Source organism: Eretmochelys imbricata, chromosome 1 (assembly GCF_965152235.1).
Source record: "Eretmochelys imbricata isolate rEreImb1 chromosome 1, rEreImb1.hap1, whole genome shotgun sequence".
In the NCBI taxonomy this organism is placed as follows: Eukaryota; Metazoa; Chordata; order Testudines; family Cheloniidae; genus Eretmochelys; species Eretmochelys imbricata.
This window is the reverse complement of record NC_135572.1, coordinates 109,576,411-109,601,971: the sequence shown is the minus strand read 5'-3', so window position 1 is coordinate 109,601,971 and position 25,561 is coordinate 109,576,411. Positions and strand designations below refer to the sequence as shown.

At 39.9% G+C, this 25,561-nt stretch overlaps 1 protein-coding gene across 1 annotated transcript in view; it reads right to left on the bottom strand.

Annotated features, from left to right (window-relative positions):
* Positions 1-25,561, bottom strand: part of COL4A2 (collagen type IV alpha 2 chain) — a 181,809-nt gene that overhangs the window by 38,837 nt on the left and 117,411 nt on the right. The window contains exons 20-29 of the mRNA XM_077807549.1: positions 24,130-24,222; positions 23,359-23,522; positions 17,985-18,057; positions 17,781-17,887; positions 15,057-15,258; positions 14,149-14,208; positions 13,252-13,314; positions 9,853-9,960; positions 6,298-6,519; positions 316-477 (exon numbers count right to left, since the gene is read on the bottom strand). Of these exons, the coding sequence (XP_077663675.1) occupies positions 316-477; positions 6,298-6,519; positions 9,853-9,960; positions 13,252-13,314; positions 14,149-14,208; positions 15,057-15,258; positions 17,781-17,887; positions 17,985-18,057; positions 23,359-23,522; positions 24,130-24,222 (1,254 nt within the window). The remainder of the gene's footprint in view (positions 1-315; positions 478-6,297; positions 6,520-9,852; positions 9,961-13,251; positions 13,315-14,148; positions 14,209-15,056; positions 15,259-17,780; positions 17,888-17,984; positions 18,058-23,358; positions 23,523-24,129; positions 24,223-25,561) is intronic.

The following is a 25,561-nucleotide window of genomic DNA, read 5'->3' as shown; positions in this document are numbered from 1 at the left end:
ACATTAGTGGAGTTAACCTCATAACCCATCTGTGGGAAAGGGAAGTATTATTTGTCCCCATTTTTCTGGTGGGGAATTGAAACACAGAGAGATTACATGACTTGTAAAGGTCACACACACACACACACACACACAGAGTCTTTGTCAGAGCCAATAAATGAACCCTGACCATCTAAGTGCTAGTCTAGTGACTTAACCACAAGACCATCCTTCCTCAGTGATAGAGCGTAACTCTCATAGGCATACAGTTATAGGTTAACATGAGAAAAAGCAAGTCTGTTCAAGATAGAGAAGCTTACAGGAAAAATTCCTCACCAACAAATCCTGGTGAGCCAGTTCTGCCGGAAGGTCCTTGCTGTCCTGGAAGCCCTGGGAATCCATGCAATCCTGGTCGTCCTGGCAGGCCAGGCAAACCAAGAGGACCTGGGGGTCCTTGCTGTCCTTTGGATCCTGGCAAACCTGGAGTACCACCAGCTCCTAAAATATCATACTAAAGTAATTAATTCTAGGGTTCCGATATCTTCTAAAGTATAGGTTTATTAGACAACATTTGTATTAATCAATGTGCATATACCTTGCACAGTACAGTTCTCACATTTCAGAGCTAATTATTTTCCATCAGAAAAGATGACTTTGGAAAAATCAAATTAAAAATAGATTATTAATATTTTAGTAATTTACACTGAAAATTGACTAGCTACTTCAACTTTGGAACAGTGCTGCACTGGTAGGGATATGGACTTCATGATCTAATAGGTCTTTTCCATTTCTATGATTTTGCCATTGCCTGTATTCCTGTACCTGAAATAACTGACTGAAGCACAAAAATAACATTCAGTATAATTTCTAAAGTAACATTTATGTATTTTCAGAAGTGGACAAAGTCAGTCTGACAATGGCTCCTTGGTTCATGCTGTTGTTCAAGGATACTGCAGCCATCTGGGAAGGTCATGGTCATTGTTATGAGATTTGTACCATACACAGACACAATAGGCCTGTTTCCAGTGCCTGGTGCATTGTGTGGCCATTTACACCTCTGCAAGATGAGAGCAAAGTGGGTGTAAAATCCCCACCAGGACAGAAAGGTAGCATTTTACACGCACTCGGCAGCAGAGTAAAGGACTGCAGATTACAAGGCAATAGTGAATCAGTCCCAGTGGATCTGCTTTTCTCTTACTTACTCTGGTTACATATCCATGTAACTCAATAGACTTAAATGGAGTTACTCTTGCTTTACATTGGTATTACTGAGAGGAAATTCAGGCCCCAAAGTGAGAGTTTTATTTGTGAGATAAATAAGAGAGATTTCCTCTCTGAAGCATTATCAATTTAAATCAGTGGTGGGCAACCTGCAAGACACAGCTTGCCCACCACTGATTTAAATAGTTAAAAGCCATCAGGAGACCACTGACATCCGCCACTGTGTCCGTTTAACTCTCTAGCCCAGGGTGCCTTTTACATGGCTTTGCTTGTGAAAAGCAGCCTCTCCAGGCTTGGCTCACACACAGCCATTAGCATGTAAAGTCACTCCTAGCAAAGTTACATGAATGCTTTCCCAGACACTCATGAACTACATACAGGGTGAAACCTGCAAATTCTTAGTCCCAGCCTTGCACCCTGAGAAATATGCATCTGATACTGTCCAGCACACTACTAAACAATGCAAACTCATTAATAGTCCATAATTTCATCAAAGGAAATGATTATGCACCAACTTCGGTTAATCCGAGTAGAGATTCCCCAAACACTTCAACCAAAACACACTAGTTTAGATAAAACGATAAAACACGTTTATTAACTAGAGAAAGATTCATAGATTCATAGAGAAAGATAGATTTTAAGTGATTATAAGTGATATAGCATAAAGCTGTGAATTAATTACAAAGGAAATAAAAGATAAACATGCAATCTAATTCCTAAACTTTATCAAGCAAAGTAAGATTTGAAGCAAACAGCTTTCTCACCCCACCAGATGCTGCGGGCAATTCAAGGTTCTTAGTTAACAGGTTGGATTTCCTTTCAGACTGGGACCATTATGCTTAGTTCAGAATCCCTCAGGTATTCATTGATGTTATGAGCAGAGATGGAAGGTGAAGAGGAGAGGTAATTTGAGTGTTGTGAGTTCTCTTTTCTTATGCCTTTCCCCACTCTTTGAAGATTACCCCCAGCTGGGATTCAGGAGACAGTCAGTCTGTTTGCACTGGACCTCCAGTTGTTTTCCATTGCTAATATGTAAAGTTCTTGATCTCAGCCCCCTTCCTGCCAAAGGATGACCGCTTATCTAGGTGATAGAGGTGATAGTCTCTGATGTTTATTTGATTATGCTGATACCCCAGTGCGTCTTTGACTCTGAAAAACTAGTTTGAGCCTGCTTTTCTAACTTTGTAATATGTTACAGTAACATCATTTCCATACAGTAGTTACATACAAAGTTGCCACACATGTTTTACCAGGATAATAATGTTCAGTAGATTATGAGTTTCCAAATGATACCTCACAAGGCATACTTTGTACAAAATATTTCATAACCATATAAAAGTGGTGAATATGGGGTACTGGGTGTCACATGGGGTACAGGATATAACAATAACAAACAAGGGGTGAGGGAAAGGGACTGTGGGAAGAAAGAGGGTTTGTAGCAGTGAAAAGTAATGAAATACACTGATTATTAAATACACATTTAATTAGTTTTCTCTTTATTCTGGGCAATCCTTATACATGCTAAGTAACATTTACTCATGTAAGTGATTCCATTTGGTCTTATGGGAAGGTATTTGAAAACTTCAGTGGAATTATTCCTAATTTATACTTTTGTAACAGAGTAGAATTTAGCTCTAAACCTTAAAAATGGCTAAACATTTTAAAATTTCATACAGAAGAGTAAAAAAAGGAAATCACTCACACATGAACGTTTGTATGTTACATTTTATGCTTGAAACAATTATGTCAGTATTGCAAAATGGATGGAGAATAGAAAGGCTGACACTGCATGTCCTTTACAGTAATTACTTTCTCTTAATACTGAAAATGTCACTTTTATATAAATAATTATACACAAAGTCTAAAGTCACTGAACTTTTCTGTTTTCCATCCCTTCTTTAACTTGAATTTTGGCCTTCTTTACAGGAAACCTACTTATGAGTTTTGTTGACTATTTTCTTTTTCTCAAATGAGTCTAGTGCTTATGAAAGGTGCCAGATTACTCTCTTCATCCATTTCTCCTACAAGCAAATTTTTGCCTTGACTGGAGACTTTCCCGCAAATGGAATATCCTCTCCAACGCTGATCTGCCAACTCACCTCTCCTCATTTAAATCCCTCCTGAAAACGGACCCCTTCCACAACGCCAGGCAAGAGTGTTTGATTTTGTATCTTATCTGCCTTATTTTTCATACATATTTAAAAAGCAAAACATAGGGACATAGGACCTCCTGAATCATGGAATCCAGTTTGCTACTGCAGGCAACCCCCTTATACAATACTATACATAACATTAAGAAGGTGCTTCTTAAAACTAGTGCATTACTCCAATTGGGCGCTGTACCAGAACCACACTCTGTTGATTAGAAACCATCTTATTTCCAGTTTAAATTTATTCATGACCAGTTTATACCCTTTTGTTCTTGTGCCAACATTAAACATGTAGTTTAAATAGCTCTTCATCCTCCCTGGTGTTTACCCTGCTGAGCCAAGTATAGATAGCAATCATATCCACACTCAGCCTTCATTTTGCTAGGCTAAACAAGCCAGGCTCCTTTAGTCTCCTCTCATAAAATAGGCTTTCCATTTCTTCGATCATCAAAACAAAAACTCCTTCACTGAACCACTGTGCTGTGTACCTACCTAAATAGAGTGATCACAGAATTATGTTGCCCTTGTCCTCCTTCCCTACAATCACCCCTCATTCCCTTCACATCTAAAGGGGGGACTTTCAAACAAAGGGTAGCTAAGTGCCCAAATGCTATTGAAAGTCACTGGGAGTTGGGTGCCTAACTCCCATTTGTGCCTTTGAAAAGCTCATCACAAAATTTAAGGTGTTAGCTCTTTAAATAGCCTCAAAGATATTTAATATCCTAACTTCCAATGAAATCAATGGAAGCTAAGATGCTAACTGCCTCTGAGGAGCAGGGCCCATGTCTTTTTTTTGTCTTCAATAAAAAGCTCAGCATAATTTTTGTTCTCTATGAAATAAAAAACAACACACAAAAAATTGACAGCAGTGAAAGCTGGATTCATAAACAAACAAATACAATTAATAAATAAAATATTTATCTACCGAGTGAGTAGCAGCAATACATATCTAACTGCCAAACTAGCATGCTTAAACTTGATCAGAAGTGGCCACACACTCAGGGATGAGTGGGCAGCACTAATTCCATATTCTGTTCTGTGCTTTCTGCTGAGTTTACCAGCAAGGGTTTCCGCTGTGATGTGGAGACCTGGGAGCTGAGACTGTCAACTCTTTCCCCACATAGGACTCTGAAAAGCCATGAAAGAGTAAAGACTTGTGTTCACTACTAAACTAAGACAGATTTGAACTGCTGACATAGAAATAAAAGCCTCAATATCTCATTATCAAGGTTTATGTACTGTGGGTTAAAATTAACTCAAATTTGGCATCAGCAACCCCTAATTATGTGGCACGCTGGGGGCCGCAGACTGGAAATTCTGTCAGAGCTTCAGGTAAATTCAAACCCCAGAGTGTGACAAACTGTACCCCGTGTTCACCACTTTTACAAGACGATGATACATTTTGTACAAACTATGACTTTTAAGGTATCATTTGAAAACTCATAATCGGCTGAACATTATTGTTCTGGTAAAATATGTGTATCAACATAGTATGTAAAGTTAAGATTCTGTTGTATAACATTCCTGTAACATGCTCCAAGTTCTTCAGCGACAAAAGACACATTGATGCCCAGGCCAGGTATCAGCATAATCAAATGGACCATCATGAACTATCACCTGCCTAAACAGCCATTCTTTGGCAGGAAAAAGGGTGGGAGTGAGAACTTTATATATTGGCAAAGACAGAACTGGGGGTTTCCATGTAAACAGACTGGCTGTCGCCTGAAACACAGCTGAGATAATCCTCCAAGAGAGGAGGAGGGTAGAAGAATGAGAAACAGAGGTCACCAAATCACCTCTTTCTCCCCTCATCTCCACTCACATCAGCAACATTTGGTTTGAGAGACAAAGGAAACGTCAATGAACTTGGGGAGGGTCCAGTCCTGGCTGAAAGATACAGCCTGACTACTGTAAGCTTATGGTGGGAAACCCTTTTTGCTTTTAAGTTCACTTAGCTTGTAAAGTTAGGTATTAGTTTGCATATTATCTTTTTATTTTCTTTGTAACCCAATTCTGACTTTTATGACTCATTACTTGTAATCACTTAAAATCTACTTTTCTGTAGTTAATGAACTTGTTTTATCTAGACCAATGTGTTTAGATTGAAGTGTTATCTCCACTTGAAATAACAGGGTCTGTCATTTTCCATTGATAAAATGATGGACTTTCTATTAGCTTCTATTGTCCAGAAGGACAGTACAAGATGCACGTTTCTGGGGAAAGCCTGGGACTGGGAATTTGCTGGTATTGCCCTGTATGTAATTCATGAGTGACTGGCAAGAGCATTCATGTACTTCAGCTGGGAGTGATTTTGCATGCTAGAGGCTGTGTGTGAGCATGACCAGGGATGGCTGTTCTCACAGTAAAGCAGTGCAATTCTCCCAGACTGGAGAATTGAGGGGACACAACAGTCCAGATTGTATCCTGGGGAATGCCATACAGAGGTTTTTATTGAATTAAACAGGAAAAGTGAATGATGGAATCAGTGCTGTATCCCTTCTGTTATTTATTATGGGCCAGACTTTATCACCCTTACTCCTGTTGAGTGGTACCATACTTTGCAAGTCAGCCCATTCACATCAGTGGGACAACTTGTGAAATATTGTACCCTCTCTACTTCATTAAGACTGGCAGAATCTGGCCTTTTGATATCACATTTTAGTTGATTTTACTGTGTCCTGAGTTTTCAGTGTGCTGCATTGTAGAAGCTGCTGGGGGAAGCTAGAGGTTTTGGCACCTATGGAGGGGACACTTGTGTCTTTTGGTACCTATGGAAGGTAAGGGAGCTAGTTTAGGATTGTGGGATAAACGAATTAGTTGGATGTACTGCTAACCTGATCAGCAGCTCTTCTGCATACAAACAGAGCCCTTCCAATTAAAGCTTTGCTGAAATCTGAAATCTGCTTTTCCTTTTGCTGAAACATTACTTATTTAAAATAACATTTACCTCTAATTCCTGGTACTCCATGATCTCCTTGTAGGCCTTTCAATCCTGGGAATCCAGATGGTCCAAAATCCCCTGGGGTGCCCGGTGCTGCTCCTAAAACTTCACCTGCAATTCCTTTTGGACCTGCAGGCCCTGGGGCACCTGGTTTTCCTGCACTGCCTGGATTCCCCTGTAGCCCTGGTAGACCTGGTGGGCCTCCATCTCCCCGGGATCCAGTAAAACCTAAAGGCAAAATGACGATCACCACGTGGCTAACCATGACCAAAACATTGTATTAGATATTAAAAGTGTCAGATGCACCATAATAATGTAAAATATTGTGTCAAATAATTTTAATTTGTTTAATCCCACAGACTTTTTGCTGAATGCTAATGCAGGAAAGTGTGTATTATTGAAATATAAAGCAGTTGTAGGGCATATAAACTGTCAAATATGAACAGTGGGTACATTTATAAAGCACCTCATTGACCTACGGGCTAGATTCACAAAGGAACTTGGGCACCGATCTGCCTCTTTAGGTAACTAGATCCAGCATTTAGGCATCACTGACATTCACAAAACCACTGCTCAGCTGCTGCCTGTGTATGTGCCTAAATCCTCACAGGTGCTTAAGTTTCCACTCATGGGCAGGCAAATAGTCACCTCTACCCTGATGCTGCCCCATATCTAAACGGACTTCTTACAGCTTTGCTCATGCCTAAGTCCTAGCCAGATTCTCAAGTGAGGCATTCCCTGCCTAGCTTGCCTGCAGGGTCTGATCCAGGATGCATGCTTAGAGCATGCCTAAGTCCACCCAAAATAGAGCTAGGGTGATCAGGTGTGAAATTTTTGGGCTGGCTTACAAACAGATCACCCAGAATGTCCAACAGCCCAGTGGTTAGGGCCTTATCTGGGAGGTGGAAGGACCCACATTTGATCCCTATTATTCCTGATTGGAGCATGGACTTGAGCCTGGGTCTCACACATCCCCGTGGAGTGCTGTGACCAATGGGCTATAGAGTTAATTTTTTAGTTTTTCTTTTTTGGAAAAGGTTCAGAAAAGGGCAACTAAAACGATTAGGGGTTTGGAACGGGTCCCATATGAGGAGAGATTAAAGAGGCTAGGACTTTTCATCTTGGAAAAGAGGAGACTAAGGGGCGGATATGATAGAGGTATATAAAATCATGAGTGGTGTGGAGAAAGTGAATAAGGAAAAGTTATTTACTTGTTCCCATAATATAAGAACTAGGGGCCACCAAATGAAATTAATGGGCAACAGGTTTAAAACAAACAAAAGGAAGTTCTTCTTCACTCAGCGCACAGTCAACCTGTGGAACTCCTTGCCTGAGGAGGTTGTGAAGGCTAGGACTATAATAGGGTTTAAAAGAGAACTGGATAAATTCATGGAGGTTAAGTCCAATAATGGCTATTAGCCAGGATGGGTAAGGAATGGTGTCCCTAGCCTCTGTTTGACAGAGGGTGGAGATGGATGGCAGGAGAGAGATCACTTGATTATTACCTGTTAGGTTTACTCCCTCTGGGGCACCTGGGGTCGGCCACTGTTGGTAGACAGAATACTGGGCTGGAGGGACCTTTGGTCTGACCCGGTATGGCCATTCTTATGTTCTTGCTCTGGCCCAATTAATATTTAATTATCTGTACAAAGTGGAGCAGCTCCACCAGGAGAGACTGAGAAAGAGCTACCCAAAATACCCCAGAGCCTGGTGGTCGGGCCACCCAGCAGTTTGATTGTGGGAGATCTGGGTTCAAGTCCCTGCTCTAAATCAGGCACAGTGGGGGTTTGAAAACTGATCCCAGCTGAGTGCCCTGATCACTGAGCTATTGGCTATAAGAGGGTGAGGGGATGTCTCCCTCTGTTCTTTTCCTGAGAAAAGGCTGACCAGCACTTTTGTGGATGTGGGCCTAAGTCACACTCCTCTGCACTGGCTAGCTTAAGCAACTCCCAGCTCAGTTTGGGGCTTCTGTGAATCCCTTTCTTAGGCACCTAACTCTCCTTATACAATTCATGGGGAGCCTGAGTGACTAACTCAGGGCTGTGAATTCCACTGGGTGGCAGGGCACTTAGGAGTTTGGCATTCCAATGCTTAAGTCCCCTTTGTGAATCTAGCTAGCCCTTAGGGGCCCAAGTCCCACTGAAAGCTATGTCACTTGGGCACTTTTGAATATTTTACCCCGCATCATCTTAATACCATGGGGCAATAAAACAGTTATTGTAAACAAAAAAGCTGGTTTGCTAAGCAATATGGGTGGGATTTTCAATTGCACATACATGATTTAGGACCACAAGTAAGAATGACATTAGGATTTAAATTTCTAAAACCACATAGACGTGAAAATATCACATTATGTCTTTTTTTCCAGTGAATGCTTGACTAAAATGGTGCAGATGACTTTTGCAGAGTATTATGGGGAAACTCCAGTCCCCACTTTCTCCTGCCTGATTATCTTGGCTGAGCACAGTCTGTCTCAGCAGCAGGGCAAGAATACTCCCCTCTAGGTTACAGGCCAAAAGAAGATCTTCAATGAGGAAATTCCAGGCAGGTTTCAGGAACCTTAGTGAGGAGGACAACAGGATCCACATCACCCCACATGACCCTCCTGTCTTGCCCTTTCATCCTGTATGCGCCATGTAGGAAAGCCCTGAAGAACTGGATTCTCAGCAACACAGGAGGAGTGCACTGCCAGGGCTGCCACTCCCACAAATCTTGTTCCTCGGGCAACGGAACTGAGTTGTTTTCACTGCCAGAGCCCCTTCTCACCTTCAGAGGTAGGGGCATGATTTGTTCTGAGCTGCATTTAGGTATCCCTCACCAAAGGATGCATTATGCAGTAGTTTTGTTTTAAAGCTATATTAACCGTCAACCACTCTGACTTACGACAAGCCCCTCATACCAACATTCCCAAGGAAACCAAAATAACTAAATAAAAGTATATTTAATAAATACAAAAACAGGTATTTGATGCATACTTAATACAATACACATAAAAGGTGTTGTAGGTACTATACACTTGTAAACACTGTACTTCCAAATGGGGATATATTCAGCGACCTGTGGGCGGGGTGCATATTTAGCTACTGGATTGTGAACCTAAGATACATATATGTTCTTGTCTTGGTGTGTACAATGTAATTCATGTTTCTGCTACTAAGAGTTAAATGGATGCATTCATAAGTGCCTTTTCTTCACTTATGCATTTTGTTTCAGAAGTGTAAGTATGAATATGCTCCAGCTGGAGTGTGAAAATCTCATTATTGAAGTATCATTGTTTAAAAATCAATGTCATGGTATTTTACTATTACCTTTATACCTCTGCACTAGGGGGGACTTGGAAAAGAAGAAAATGGATATTCTTTCATAATTATGTACAAACAACATTTTCCAATGAGAGAAACTTTTGGCTTCACAAGATACCTTAGGTTGATGTTATATTATTGTCTGAATGCTGAAGGGAAGACAAATTAATATTTACACCTGGACTAGCGTGTTGAGGTTCCCATGACTACTGCAAACAGAGCAGAAGTACTCAAAGAATAGCTAGTGACTTCAAGATACCTCGAGGACCTGGAAATCCTTCACGACCTGGATCACCTTGTGAACCTTTTAGCCCTTGGAATCCATCCAGACCTGGTTCACCTGGAATCCCTTTAGCACCTTTTGCACCTAAATTATGCGTAAAAAAGTAACAAATCAGATCCAAACGCAAAGTAAATATATGCATAAATGCAGACAAATATGCTAATAAATATCATAATGATGTATCTTAAGATTTATGGATCGACTTTTATCACATTTTGTCTTCAGTGGAATTTATGCACAATCTTTGAAATATTTTACACCTTAAATTTATCATTATGAACTACAATTTACTTTGTTGTCTCTTATATTGCACAGTAGTTTTTCTGCATTAATTTGCTAGCTCTGACAAAATAGGATGATGTTACTTAGATGAAGAACCACTTTACCTTATTTATTGATAAGAGATTATTACTGATAGCTAAAGGTTTTTTATTTCTAGAGTTGTTGACTTTAAAATTCAAGACTGTTTTATGATTGCTGTTTGTTTTGTGGAAAGTTCCATTAAAAAAAAAAAAGGCCAGGATTAAGGAGCACTGTCAGAACTGTGCAGCCTGAGTATGATCTTCCTAGTGCCAGCACTGTGCCAACAGCCTCTCAATGTTATGAGCAGAAAATTCACTTAATTTAAAGAAAAATACTAGAATTGCAGGTAGAACTGCAAAATTTAAATGTGCCTGTTACCCAAATAGCACTGTTAACATTTAGTTTTGTTTTCCTTCCATTAACTGTTGTGCTAGACAAAAAGCCTCTCTCTATAAAGTAGGCAGCAGGTACAGAGGGCAACAAATATCATATTTCAGTAACTGATTATATTAGGGTAGCTAGTTTTAACATTAGCACCAAACAATAGTAAGGAAAATATGTTTCATTTCACAACCCAGTTTAGTTTAATCCAAGCTTTGCCAAATCTATTTCAATGTATGGTTGCAAGCGAAAGCAGGAAAGGCAGTTTGAGTATCCTTTTTAAAGAAAAGTTACATGGGCCCTCAGGACAGAACTTAGGACAGGCTGTTTGAGTCGCAGGACAGAATTTAGGGCAGGTTGTTTAATACAGTGTTAGGAATTTCACAGGAATAGAGGACTTAAGGACATGAGACGACAAAGATCCCTTTTTTCTGGCTATACTGTGTCATTGGTGCATAGATCACCCAACCAGTTCATTAATTGTACATGGCACAGTTACAGCCTAGCTGAAAAAAGGCAGGAAACCTTATAACCAAAAGACAATAATGAAAGGTGACATAGCATAAATTAGACATGGGTAATTTGGTGAGAGCATAAATGAATGTGACTTTGTATAATACTAAGGGGGTACAAGGACAGAGTTATGGCAACAATGGGTTGTGGAAAAGTATAAAATAAAGCAGGACATTTACTCCTCCTAGTGTTCAATATTCATATTCCTTGGGGTTGAGGGAAACAATGCCATGGAGACAGAATTCATTGCCACAGATCAGCAGGGTTCTCTTCCCCCCTGCCTCTGGAGCCTGAGGGGATGGTAGCAAGCTCTTACAGTTATTGAAAGATGCCAAGATGCATATTCAGGGGATGGCAGCAAGGTCTTATAGTTATTGAGATGAGTTATTGAACTGATGAAGATGTTTATCCAAGAGATGGACACACAGATGAGGAGCTTTGTTTACAACAAAAACAGACCAATGCCTAAAATAACACACACATGAATCTGATGGCATGGAAGCATCAGTGTTTAGAAGGATTGTGATTGAGAAGTAAATCTGACTTCATTCAAAATCATTGGAAAGATGAAAAATTCACATAAAATTACATAGGAACTGAACCATCCTAATGAGTAACAGATATACCAAAACTTTCAGAGAAAATCATTTTGCACAACATTAAAAACCACCTTCAGAAGCACTGATTACAGTGCCAAAGTACATAGTCAAATAAAGAAATGTAAATCTGAATTATTCAACATGCTGCAGTAACAAGAGATAAAAAATAGCAAATCCCATTAAGAAATATGAATGAGTCATTACTTAAACCATAACAACAACAACAACACACTTCATATTTAGTTTAAAAGGAAAATTTGACCTTAAACACGGTAGCCCAGATCTTTGGCCAGAGCTGTGGCCCAAAAATGCAAGGCACAGTTCGGGAAGGCTGTAAAGAGGGACTTCAAGCTCCCCTAACACTAAAGGCTGCTTTAAGTTATGTCAGTTACCAGTGTTCCAGGGGGTTAAATACAGCGGCTGAGGATCAGCAGGGTTTGGAAAGCCCCAGACCGTGCCTTCTGCTGCCCCCACCAAAAAGCACTGAGGCGATCCTCCTAGGATTGGATAGACCAATCTTGGAAACAAATATTGCTGGGAGCGCTGAGCAATGCAAACCCACTGCATCAGATGATCTGGGCCTACTTATTTAGAGTTCCACTGAGACTTTAGGCCCAGCCCTGTTTAAGAGGCTGTGTATAATTATAGGACCCCAGGAGGAGCACTCAGAAGGCATTATGACAATTCCTCCACTACATCCACTTGCTTCCAGGGCTAGTAATTTATTACACTCTTCTAGGGATTAGCATATTCCCTGTAATGTGCCCAGCCAGACTTTAACCCCACCCCGCCTCTGTTTGCCCCCTGGCTCTTGGTGTGGAGAGTACCAAGTAGGGAGCAGCCACTGCTCTCCCCACTGCCGCAGAAGCTTCAAACCATGAGGTTCCTGCACAGCTCCTCAGGGAGTGAGGGTGTAGGGGTGGGGTGGGGATGATAGCGCCTCAGTACTCTCCTATGCACCGCACAGAACCAGGGCAAAATCCAACCTTTAGTGGTTTTATTAAACTGTGAAACTCCACTGATTTTTTAAAGGCATATGGTACAGTTGAAAGAAACATGGCATTGATGAGGAGGCTGCATGGAGAGAAGAATGAACTGGGTGATTGAATAGAGGACTGTTCCATCTCTAATATCTATTCTACTATAGAAGGCATATATCATCTGGCGTGTTTATTTTGATTTTTGCCACTTTCTTAAAAGACAACTGCTTAAAGCCCCACTGACTCCTTATACCTGGTTGTCAAACGATAGTCACAAACAGCGTGGATTTGTGACTAAATGTAATGACTGTTCATAGAGAAAACCATTGTTGGTGGCTGGTTTTGTTACGGAATTGAAATTCATGAGTGAGAAGAGGATTAATGCATGTGGTGCAGCCATTATGTATCATAAACATTGTATCTATTTTCCTTTGTCAGTCTCACCCCCTCACCCAAATTTTAACTTTAAAGTCTCCTTTATTCTCATTTTAAAATATATTTAGTCTAAGGACACAACTAGAGTCAGGTTTAGCAAAAGCTAATTCCAAATGTAGTGTGTAAGGTAAATAAATGTTTCAAAAGTAAAGGCACAACATTACCCATAGCTCCTGGCAATCCTGGCTTTCCTGGGGCTCCTTTTGGTGCTCTCACGCATTCTGCCCCTACAAATAAACATGATCAGTGGAGTTCCACTTACTCATCTGCTGTGTATCTCATTGTTTTTGTGACTTACAATAACTTTACTATGATTAAAGCTAGCAATTATTTCCCTTAGTAAAACGATAAAAATCAAAAGTTTTATTTAATCATTTTATATAGCAATATGCAGCATAACTCATGTTGACAATGAATTAAGAAAAGTTGTTCATTTTATTTCACTGGAACCTTTGCTGTGCTAATAGCAGTGAAGAGATCAGACGTTATTAAACACTTGTATGGCCAAATTTTCAAAATGGCAACTCACTTTTTTCTGGAAGCAATTTAAAAATCAAACAAATGAATTCAGTTGCAGGTGAAAACTAGAATACTTGTTCCTTTAAATACCAAATTGCACTGATACTTTTTACCTAAACATAGAGTACTTCTCACAAATGGTTTGCTACATTGTACTTGTGAAAGTTTGCTTAAAATCTCTTTGGAATCTAATTTCAGTTGTTTTTTGTAATTTCAGATAGTTATTACAAACCACATGATAATTGTTTTTTTTTAATCACAATAAACTCAAGGGAATAATGAACCAACTAATTTTTGGTCTGCAGAGATGAACACCATTAATTTAAAAACACATGCTACAATCAAATTACTGGTTAGTTGTATAGCACAAGTGTCATTATTCGTGACCTGAATTTTAAGCAGTTTTACAGATGGAGTTATCTCCAAGAAATGGCAACATCAAAATTAGTCACCAGGAATCAGTAAGCACGTTGTCATGCTGTATGTGCCCCAGAGATCGAAAGATTAAAATGTTTCCAAGCCATCTTATTTCTGTACTGTACCTGACCAAACTGTCTTGGTGCCATCTCCCCTAGAAAGATCTTCAGTAACTTGGTTACAATCTACCCGGGAAGTATGAGAAAAGAGAAACAAGCAAGATAGACTCTTAGCATTTTAAACAAAATGTGAAAAATTACAAAACCCAAACTTCTCAGTTCTAACTGCAGATGCCTATTACAGCATCAGCTGATGCACTGTGTCTAAATTATTGTGCACTGGATAATTCTCATAAATTAAAGAATGAAAAGACAGCCACTAGTTTTAAAATACTTGGAAAAATGGTGAGCCGCATCTAATTCTAACAAAGGAGAGTTCATGTAATGAAGTAAAATATTTGTTTTTGATATACAGTGAGAAATAAGAAATGACAGATCTTCCTCTCCCTTCCCCTTACACATGAAAAGGCTAGTATACTGAGACCAGCCCTGCAGTCTAGCAACGGCACCAAATAATTGAGGGACCTCTGGTTGGGTACCAAGATCCCAGTCAGAGAGCTTTAAAGGATCAATATTTATGCCCTGATGAGGAGCGGGGCGGGGGTTGGGGGAGGGTGTTCACACTTCTCTCTTATCTCTGGTCAATTAATGGAGTAGGTTTGATTGGGACCGACCCAAGGAAAGACAGCCAAAACGCAAGGTATGTATAAGTAATATGTTCTTTCCCCTCACTCAAAAAAGTTAAGGTTTTACTAGCTAATAGTGCCAAATTTGTAAACTTTATTTAAATATCTGAAAGGAAACTATTGAAGTATTTCTGTTCGATTTCTGACCAGATAATATAACAAACTCCTTCTTATTCATACAGACTCACTATACTGCCTTGTCAGTGAGTAGATTTACATGATGTTTTGCATATGACCCAGTACTGATCCCTAATGACTTTAACATAAGAGACATGTGATCACACATACCTAATTGGGCAGGTGTACCTCGAGGACCTGGGGGACCTTGAAGCCCTGGATTTCCATATGTTCCAGAGTCACCTGGAGGGCCATGGTATCCTTTTGGGCCAGGTAAGCCTGCACCTGGCAGACCAGTTTCTCCCAGAAAGCCTTTTTCACCTTGTGTTCCTGGATAACCAGGGTCACCTGGTGAACCTCTTACACCATCACCCTATGGGAAAACAGATTAAATATACAGAGATGGGCACTTTGACTTTGCATAAGAATAAACCTCACCCAAACAATTAAACAATTTTTCTTATTATTAGTAATTGGTAGATGGTCAGTTTCCATGTATCATGGCCATTTACAAGGGTGACATCAGCAAAAAAATCTTAAACGTAATAAGGTAACATGTTAACTTAGATGTGTGACATTGCACTCCATATACTTTATGGAAGTATTCTTATGAATATGACATAACTGGAATATGCTTTATGCTAAATAACCCTTGTATGGTGTCATTAAAAAGCCTGTAATCTATTAGGTGTGTTCATCCTATTTATCTGCATGTATTATTTCTATATCTGGAGTTAGGAGAATATGATATAAACTTGTATCACTGATGTAAATATATTAAGTGGAGGCTATTAAGGGTGCTCCAGAAATAATCAGTTGTAAATGGCCTTAGTTACTTGAAAGTCTTCCTGTGTACGTGTGGGCCAGCCCATGGGGAATAGAGACTAGGGGTTTTACAGTGACATGTGATCATGTCACCTGATAATGAAATCCATCTTAAATCTGGTACTTTTCCATTCAGAAGGTAGGGTGGGGACCAAGAGAGACAAAAGATTCCCGTCTTGTGCCAAAGTTATAAAAGGGGGTGAAGCAGGACAAAGGAGGAGGCCAGTCATGAGAAAACCCCATCTTACCACCTGAAATATCTTCTGGATCCAACAAGGACTGTACCAGGAGAAAGGACTGGCCCAGACTAGGAAAGAGTCTAGTCTGTGAAATAAGCTTATTGGAACATCTCTGAGGGCGAGATATTACCTGTATTCAGTTTCTTAATGTATTATGCTTTGACTTGCATGTTTTTGCTTTATTTTGCTTGGTGACTTACTTTGTTCTCTCTGTTATTACTTGAAACCACTTAAATCCTACTTTTTATACTTAATAAAATCACTTTTGTTTATTAATGAACCCAGAGTAAGTGATTAATACCTGGGGGAGCAAATTGCTGTGCATATCTCTCTATCAATGATATAGAGGGTGAACAATTTATGAATTTACCCTGTATAAGCTTTATACAGAGTAAAATGGATTTATTTGGGGTTTGGATCCCACTGGGAGCTGGGTGCGGGAGACAGGTAACCTGCTGAACTGTTTTCAGTTAAGTTTGCAGCTTTGGGGGCATGGCCCAGACCCCGGGTCTGTGTTGCAACAGGCTAGCATGTCTGGCTCAACAAGGCAGGGTTCTGGAAGTCCCAAGCTGGCAGGGAAATGGGCTCAGAGGTAATTCCAACACATCAGGTGACAGTCCCAAGGGGGGGTCTCTGTGACCGAACCCGTCCCAAGTTGTATAAACGGGGATGGTACCAACAAAACAAACATCCATTGACAGAACATTCCACTAGAGAGGGCTAAGGCTGGTGAATGCACATTGTTTGGGCTATGTGAACCAGTCATACACCACCTGTGGCTGTAAAGCTGAATGTGACTTTTGGGGAGTCTGTAGGTTCGATCTGAGAGCTGCTTACTCTGCCAAGAAATGCGTGGCAGGCCAGGTAGCACTGTGTAAGTTGATCAGAGTGTGACCAACATCATTTCACATCTCCCCAAGCAATCAAGTAAGGAGAAATAGGAGAGAGGAGAAACAGCATGACCCCTTTCTTAAAGAAGGCAGAACAACTAGAGCAGAAAAGGCAGGAGAGCGTAGAAAGTGTCAAATGGAGTTGTAGAGAAAGAGTAATTAACTGTGGAGTGGAATCATTACAATTAGAAATGGGTCAGGCCTGGTGTTTGAACCCAAATTAGATTTAGGCTGGTATAACAGTTCTGAAATCTTGGGAGCTTTCATATGATTTTGTTACAAAATGACAGATATTTCTTAATCCGCTGTTCTAATGACATTTCTGCCATCTTGAGCCAAAATATCATGAGAATAACTGTTCTTTCAAGATTGGTGTCACAATGAACCAGAAAATAGGTCCTTTTCAGATTTAGATTTGACTGATGACAACAATCATAGGCATTCAGATTTGATGTTCTGGGTCTGGCCCATTTCTAGTTATGATGTCTGAGCCCAGTGCTGTGTCAATATGTGATGACTTTATGTTTTCAGGATGCATCACCCTAGTGCAAGCATAATATGCACTGTCAGGCAGCTGATCTGCGATTAATTTTTGTCTCTCCATAACTTCATTTTATAGCCATGTAGCTCTCAAGAGATATTCAGTGTGAAATAACTTTATGTAAGTTTAAAAGGAGGGAAAACCAATAATAAATCATTGATGGAACAAACTGACCTGTCTGGGATATAAACTGGTATTAATTTGCTTAAATAAAATGGGAAAAGAATGGAAAATAATTAATATAATATGTAAATCTGATATGTGAATGCATCACCAACCAGTGAAGATAGGATAATAATTTATGATGGAGGCATGAAGGACAGCTCGGTTATGAGATGCTGAACTAAAGAAGTCTGTAATTAAATATGGTAAGCAAATATTGGATATAGTTGTTACTTACTGGAAGGCCAGGAAGCCCTGGTAAGCCATCTATACCATCTTTTCCTGGAAACCCATCTTCACCTTTAATGCCAGATAGTCCAGGACCTCCTGGGTCTCCTTTGGTACCTAAAGAAGTGCTCTCAAATGTGAAATTACTCCTGCATTGGACAAAACGCTTATATGTAATTTGCAAATTGCCAGGGAAGTAGATTGCTTGCTTTACCTTTTGTTGTAACATATCTAGAATCTCCTTTCTCCCCTTTTGGCCCAGGAAATCCGACTGCACCGGGAAATCCCTGTTGATATCCATTTTAAATAAAGTTAATCAGAACTTTATTTAGGAAACAAATGGAAAAGCAATAGTTAAAAGTAAACCTGTGCACCAAGTGACCCTCTGTTCTTCAAAAAGCTCCTCAAAATGCACTTATTTCACATCTCTTTCTATTAATCATTTTCTCTATGGTGTTCCCATTCTTGTGCCTGATGTTTAATTAGTGTGTTGACTCTCTACTTTAGATAGTAAACTCCTTGGAACAAGGAACTTGTCCTCTTACATATATGTAAGATGCCATGGACTCCTCTGGGAGAATATAAAATAATAGTGGTCCAGATTTGTTCCTGCTGACGCAGGCAGGTGCAATGTACATGTGCCTGGCCCCATAACCCCAGGGAGGTTGATCAAGAAGGAGAATAGGTAGAAATACCACTATCTACACTGTATGCAGGATTCTGAGGGGTAACGGCAGTTTTACAATTGCCAGGGACTCCTATGGAGGGGCAAAGTCTACTGAGGGAATACACCAAATTACTTATAGTTATAGTGGGAAGTAAGATAAATTCTGCAACCAATTCCCAGAGTAGGAAAACAAAACTGAGAATTTTTATTTATTTATTTGTGGGTTTTGCTCAGCATCATACTATGTGGAGGCCTCACAACACCTGTGTGATGTAGAGAAGTATTATTTTCCACATTTAATAGGTGAGGAGACTGAAGTATAGGGACGTTAACTGACTTGCCTTAAGTCACACAGAAAATCTGTGTCAGAAGTAAGAATAAAACTCAGATCTCCTGATTCCTGGTCCTTTGTCCTGATTACAAAACCACTGTAGCCTAGGATTAATCTAGAGTGCAAAGTGCATGTGTCACAAATAACAGGTTCTTTATTCAGGCAGCTACTTTGAGTTAATTAAGAAGATGAAATTGGTAAAGCATACCCAGAAACTTTATCAGCTTTCATTAATACAAATATAATTGAAATAATAGGAAAAATTATACATAAGTAGAAGAATGAGTACAAGAAAGTGGTTTCCTGCATTGTTCACACTTACTACCTTATGGAAACCATTAGAAACAAAGATAAAAGTAAAAGTAAGTGAAGATCACCCCAAGAGGAAGGATTTGGGCCAGGCTTCCTACTCAGTTGCCCCATGTCGTCATCCTGGTGTCCTAGTTAGGATTTATCTGACAACCTGTTATACATCTTTTCCCATTCCACCCATATACATCCAGGACCATACCTGATCAAGTCAGCTCTCAGCCCCCTATTCACATTTAGTATTCTGGCAGACCAATTTTAGAGTTCTGAATGTTCATCTGCAGTGTTCCGGCTGACTATAACTACATTTCCGACAGTTAACCCAACCATTTGCATCAATCCCTTTCCCAATAGTTTTGATACATCGATGTGGTTAGCTGTTATTACAAAAAGTCCATAAGATGCTACCATTTGTTTGTTTGTGGTTTACCAGTTTATCAACAAATGCATTGGTAAACTATCACAAGATATGTACTGCTAAATTATATAACCTTAGGTCAAGCTTGTATCATTCCATAGCTTTCAGCCAAGCACATGATACTGTGCTGTCTTATACCCACTGCCAACTTCTACTAGGCCTCACTCTAAGCCCTTAACACTGAAATTCCTTAAGTCCTGTAACCAAGTCTATTTTTAATAAATATATTATTAAATACTTGCTGTTACAGCTTCAACAACTTCCATTCTTATTTCTATAAGCATGCTTAGCAGATAAGATTCCATTTTACCCTAAACTATAGGCCTTCGAAGATCAGGTCAGGAGTCAACACCACCCTGATATCCACCTGAAGCTGCAAGTCAGTGATCTGGAACCAAAGCCCATCCCAAGGAAGTACGGCCAGCATGGTGACTATGGTGATTTAAGCCACGGGGACTTAGTTTAAAGGCCAAAAATAAGGCAGGTGTTGGGGCCTGAAGGCTATAGATTCAAACATTTTCTGCACCAGTAGATGTTCATATCACTGTTTTTTGTTGTGAGAAACATATTATTGCTGAATAGTCCAAGAGCAATGTCTGATGGATTTCCCTACCTTCCTTTTACTTTGTGCCAGGGTACACAGAATATAAAGTAAATTGTCCAGTTCCATTTTAATTTTCTTAGAAGACTCATGTTCCAAAGTGAATTACTAGTTCTTGGCTCCAAAATAGACATGGAAATTATTTCTCTGCTGCCGAATATGTGCAACATAGAGATTCACACTTCCATAAAGTCTTGTATAGACCAAATCTACGATAAACAGAAGCTGATTTCTCAACTCATATTTACAAGCTGCATTTAAATGTATGGCAAGCTTTGGTATAAATCTACCCCATGCTATCCTAGAAGTTCCATAATGCACTTAGATCTACTCCACTTTCAACTGGGAATAGATCAGAGTGCACTACAGAACTTTAGACCAGGGTCCACATGATACTTAATTTGTGGAAAGTTAGTGCAGGGTAGATTTAGACCCTAGCTTGCCATGAACTAAGCATTTGTACAGGCAAGCCCTTAGATATCAGTGTAGAGATGTGTATTTCAGATGTTCTTTTTTAAAGGCAAAGGAAGCCCTTGAATCTAATGTGAGGCCAAATTCTGACCTCAGTTAAATAGTTGTAAGTCTCGAGTAACTGCATTATATTAGTGAAAAGAAAAGGAGTACTTGTGGCACCTTAGAGACATCAGAATGCATCCGATGAAGTGAGCTGTAGCTCACGAAAGCTTATGCTCAAATAAATTGGTTAGTCTCTAAGGTGCCACAAGTACTCCTTTTCTTTTTGCGAATACAGACTAACACGGCTGCTACTCTGAAACCTGTATTAGTTAAGTGATTTTAGCTTTTCTATGTTTTGCTTTGAAAGATGGTATATAATGTATTTTAGCATTGGGTGCTTGCCCAAAGTTTTACAGCTAATTTTTCTGTTCCTTTCATGCTCAACATCTTCAGTCACTTTGGGTCAAATTCAGTTTTCACTTATATTTATAGGTTTCAGAGTAACAGCCGTGTTAGTCTGTATTCGCAAAAAGAAAAGGAGTACTTGTGACACCTTAGAGACTAACCAATTTATTTGAGCATAAGCTTTCGTGAGCTAGAGCTCACTTCATCAGATGCATTCAGTGGAACTTATCCGATGAAGTGAGCTGTAGCTCACGAAAGCTTGTGCTCAAATAAATTGGTTAGTCTCTAAGGTGCCACAAGTACTCCTTTTCTTTTCACTTATATTTATTTTAATCAGGACTAATTCTAATGAATTCAGTGTCATTCAATATAATTGACTGAATATATCCAATGAATTACGGAGTTACTCCTGACTTTGTTGCAACTGACAGTAAAGTCTGGATCAAAGTTATTGAAGATCTTCAGTTATAAAAGAGAAATATTACTTGTAAAAGTTTGGGCAAACTCCTACAACTGGTTGAAAATATTTTAGTCAAAAATATGTTTTGAGGGGTGGAAATTTTCTTGTAAAGAAAATTTTTGAAGAAGACTCAAAAGATCAGTTTTGTTATGTTCTGTTTAGGACAACCAATAACCAAGCCAAATTTTGGGTTTTAGTTGCTGTAAAACCAAAAAAAAAGTTTTGGTTGGGTTTTAGTTTTCCATCAAAAGCCTGACAAATTCCATTAAAAATTTGATATAAATGAAAAATCATCATTTTCTTTGAATTTTTTTGTTAAAATAAACTACATTTTTAACCAGCTCTACAAAAATTCCATTGCTAAAACAAGAGTCTCAGTCTCATTGAGGATCCAGTTCACAAAGCCCAATTCTGCTTTTATGTAGAACACTGTAATCCAGAAGTGGTTATTAAAACAGATGTGTAACAGTGGTGTGAATTTTAGTGGGAGCAGGATCAGGCTTGTTAGGTATGTTTCAGAGTAACAGCCGTGTTAGTCTGTATTCGCAAAAAGAAAAGGAGGACTTGTGGCACCTTAGAGACTAACCAATTTATTTGAGCATGAGCTTTCATGGTATCAGAACTTCCAGAGTGAAGAACAACAAAGCTAGTTTGGTGAGAATCACTTGTAAAACAGTTACAATATATTCCCTTTGAGTGAAAAAAGAGATCTTGGAGTCATTGTGGATAGTTCTTCGAAAACATCCACTCAGTGTCCAGTGGCAGGAAAAAAAGCTAACAGAATGTTGGGAATTATTAAGAAAGGGATAGATAATATGACATTACCTCTATAAATATTGTCTCTATAAATTGCAATATTTATTGCCTCTATAAATCATATTGCCTCTATAAATCCATGGCACGCCCACATCTTGAATACTGTATGCAGATGTGGTCGCCACATCTCAAAGACGATAAATTGGAATTGGAAAAGATTCAGAAAAGGGCAAAAAAAATTATTAGGGTTACGGACAGCTTCCACATGAGGAGAGATTAATAAGATTGGGACTTTTCAGCTTGGAAAGGGGGGATATAGTAGAGGTCTATAAAATCATGACTGATGTGAAGAAAGTAAATAAGGTGTTATTTACTCCTCATAACACAAGAACTAGGGGTCACCAAATGAAATGAATGGGCAGCAGGTTTAAAACAAACAAAAGGAAGTATTTCTTCACACAATGCACAGTCAATTTGTGGAACTCTTTGCCAGAGGATATTGTGAAGGCCAAGACTATAACAGGGTTCAAAAAAGAACTAGATACATTCATGGATGATAGGTCCATCAGTGGCTATTAGCCAGGATGGGCAGGGATGGTGTCCCCAGCCTCAGTTTGCCAGAAGCTGGGAAGGGGTGACAAGAATGGATCGCTTGATGATTCCCTGTTCTGTTCATTCCTTCTGGGGCACCTGGCATTGGCCGCAGTCAGAAAACAGGATACCTTTGGTCTGACCCAGTATGGCTGTTCTTATGTTATGTTCTTAAACAATTGTTGGTAAGGTAGCTATTTTATCAACAACGCAAAAATATTGATTTGTGGCTTTTAAGAAGACATAATATCACAAATAAGATTCTCACAATTCAGCAACTAGACACATGCATTTTGTTAGAAACAACGTTAAAACCCAGCCCTACTGGCATTATCATCATCTTGTCAGCTAGCAGTAGATTTATTAGAGTTGGTTGAAAAATTTTTTTTGAAACATTTTTTGATGGACAATGATTTGATTTGCCAAAAAATCTGTTTTCATGAAAAACATTTGGGTTTTCATAAATATTTGAAGCAAAAATATGAATATTGAAGAAAAGTTTCAGTGAAAAGAAGCAATTTTAAGAAAAATATTTTTCCTGACAAGCTCTAGTATGTCTCTGAAAAAAATGAATTAAAGAAATAAATAACTTACTTTTGCACCAGAGAAGCCTGGAAGACCATGCTGACCTTGATCTCCATTATCTCCTTTCCGCCCAGGATGTCCAGTTGGGCCTGGAAAACCTGGTGGACCAGGTGGACCAGCAGGACCCCGTCTGGCTTCCTCACTTTCAATACATTTACAGTCCCCTGTTTCACCTGCAGAAATGTGGGAGGGAGGAAAACATAGAAACTCATTGAAAACAAACATTTGGAAGAATTTCTTATGAGAAATCTTAGGTGAGATAACTTTAATACATTGGGGTTCATGGCCCTGTTGAAGTCGATGACAAAACTCCAATTTATGTTAGTGGGACCAGGATTGATCCCTAATGAAGACATAAGTATATAAAAAAAGAGCTTTATGGGGAAAAGAAATAGCCCTATGAGATATTTTTCTTATTGTGTTAGCACTAGGTCAAATTCTGCAGTCCTAGTTCAGATCATGCTCAGGCAAAATTCACCCTGAGCACAGCGAGTGTTTTGGATGAATAGGGACCTCTGGATTTGGCCCACTATTTGTTCTGTTTCAGAGTAGCATCCGTGTTAGTCTGTATTCGCAAAAAGAAAAGGAGTACTTGTGGCACCTTAGAGACTAACAAATTTATTTGAGCATAAGCTTTCATGAGCTACAGCTCACTTCATCGGATGCAAAAGTGATGCAAATCCGATGAAGTGAGCTGTAGCTCACAAAAGCTTATGCTCAAATAAATTTGTTAGTCTCTAAGGTACCACAATTACTCCTTTTCTATTTGTACTGCCTTACCTTTAAATCCTTTTTGTCCTCGGAACCCAGGGAAACCTCGGCTGCCTGCCTCTCCTGGATCCCCTTGACGTCCCTTCAGTCCAAAAGGATAGCCTATGAGGTTAATGCATTTGAAATACAGCATTAATGTCTTGTATATTTACCCTTCCTGCCCTCCTTCCCATCTTTATCCTGTTTTGAGCAGCACTGCATCTGACTCTTCTCTCTCCCTGTGTGTTCTTGTCATCTACCAGCCACCTGACTCCTTCCCATCAGCCTTTCTCTCTCATTTTTAATCCTGGCGCTCTGTCTTCACAATGTCCCACACTCCTCCTTGGTGACTTCAGCTTCAATGTTGGTGACTCATCCCACCCCTTAGCCTCCCATCTCCTCACCCTCACCTTTTCATTTGACCTGCAGCCCCAGTTCAACTCTCACACTCACCCAAAGTACCATTTACTTGACATGGTCTTTTCAAAGCACGGCTCACTAACCTCTCTATTGCTGAACTGCCCCACTCTGACCATCACTGGTCTCTCTCGATACTGCCCATTTTCCTCCCACCTCACCGTGCCTGGCCACCTGGTTCTTTTATGATTTCCAGACCGTCGATGTCATTGACTTTTTCTCTGCTCTCAGTTCTCTCCTCCCTGCTCTGTCTTCCATTGATATGGTTTTTGATTCTCTCAATATTTTCACTCTTTCACTCTCTTTTTGCCACTCTCTCTGTGTCTGCCTTGTCCATCCCCAGTCTAGGCTCACCCCTAACACCCGCTTCCTCTGCTCCTGCTCTTTTGCTGCAGTGTGTCTCTGGCAGAAATCCCGAGACCAGGTTGACTTCCTCCACTGTACATTTCTTCTTTCCTCCTTCAGTTCTGACATTTTCCTAGCAAAGCAGCTCTACTTCTCAAACCTGAGTCCTGCACCTGCAGTCTCAGCCATCTTTTCACCACCTTGGACTTCTTCCTCCACCCCCTCCCTTCTCCCGCCCTCATCTCCCTCTCTACTCTGGGTCTCACAGATTTCTTCAAAGAGCAAATTGACAAAATATGACATGACCTTCCCCTTCCCCTCTGCTCACCTTCCCTTCCTCTCCTACCCTCTCTCCTTCTCACAGATACAGAAGTTTCTCAGCTGCTCACCTCTAACTCCTCCAATTCCCCCAGAACCACATCCCCTCTCCTTATTGCCCTTGCTTCCATTCTCCTCCCCTCCCTTCCCCTTCACCTCTCACTCTCCTCTTCCCATACAATACAAGGGTGCTTTAGTCTCTCCCACCTTATCAAAATCCTTGACCCACTTGCCTCTTCAACTATCACCCTGCTCCCTTCTCCCTTTAGTCTCTAAGCTCATAGGACATAATTTTACAATTGCTGTCTGGAATTCCTCTCCTCCTATTCCATCCTAGACCCCCTCCAGTTGGGCTTCTGCCTCTTGCACTGCACTGAAACTG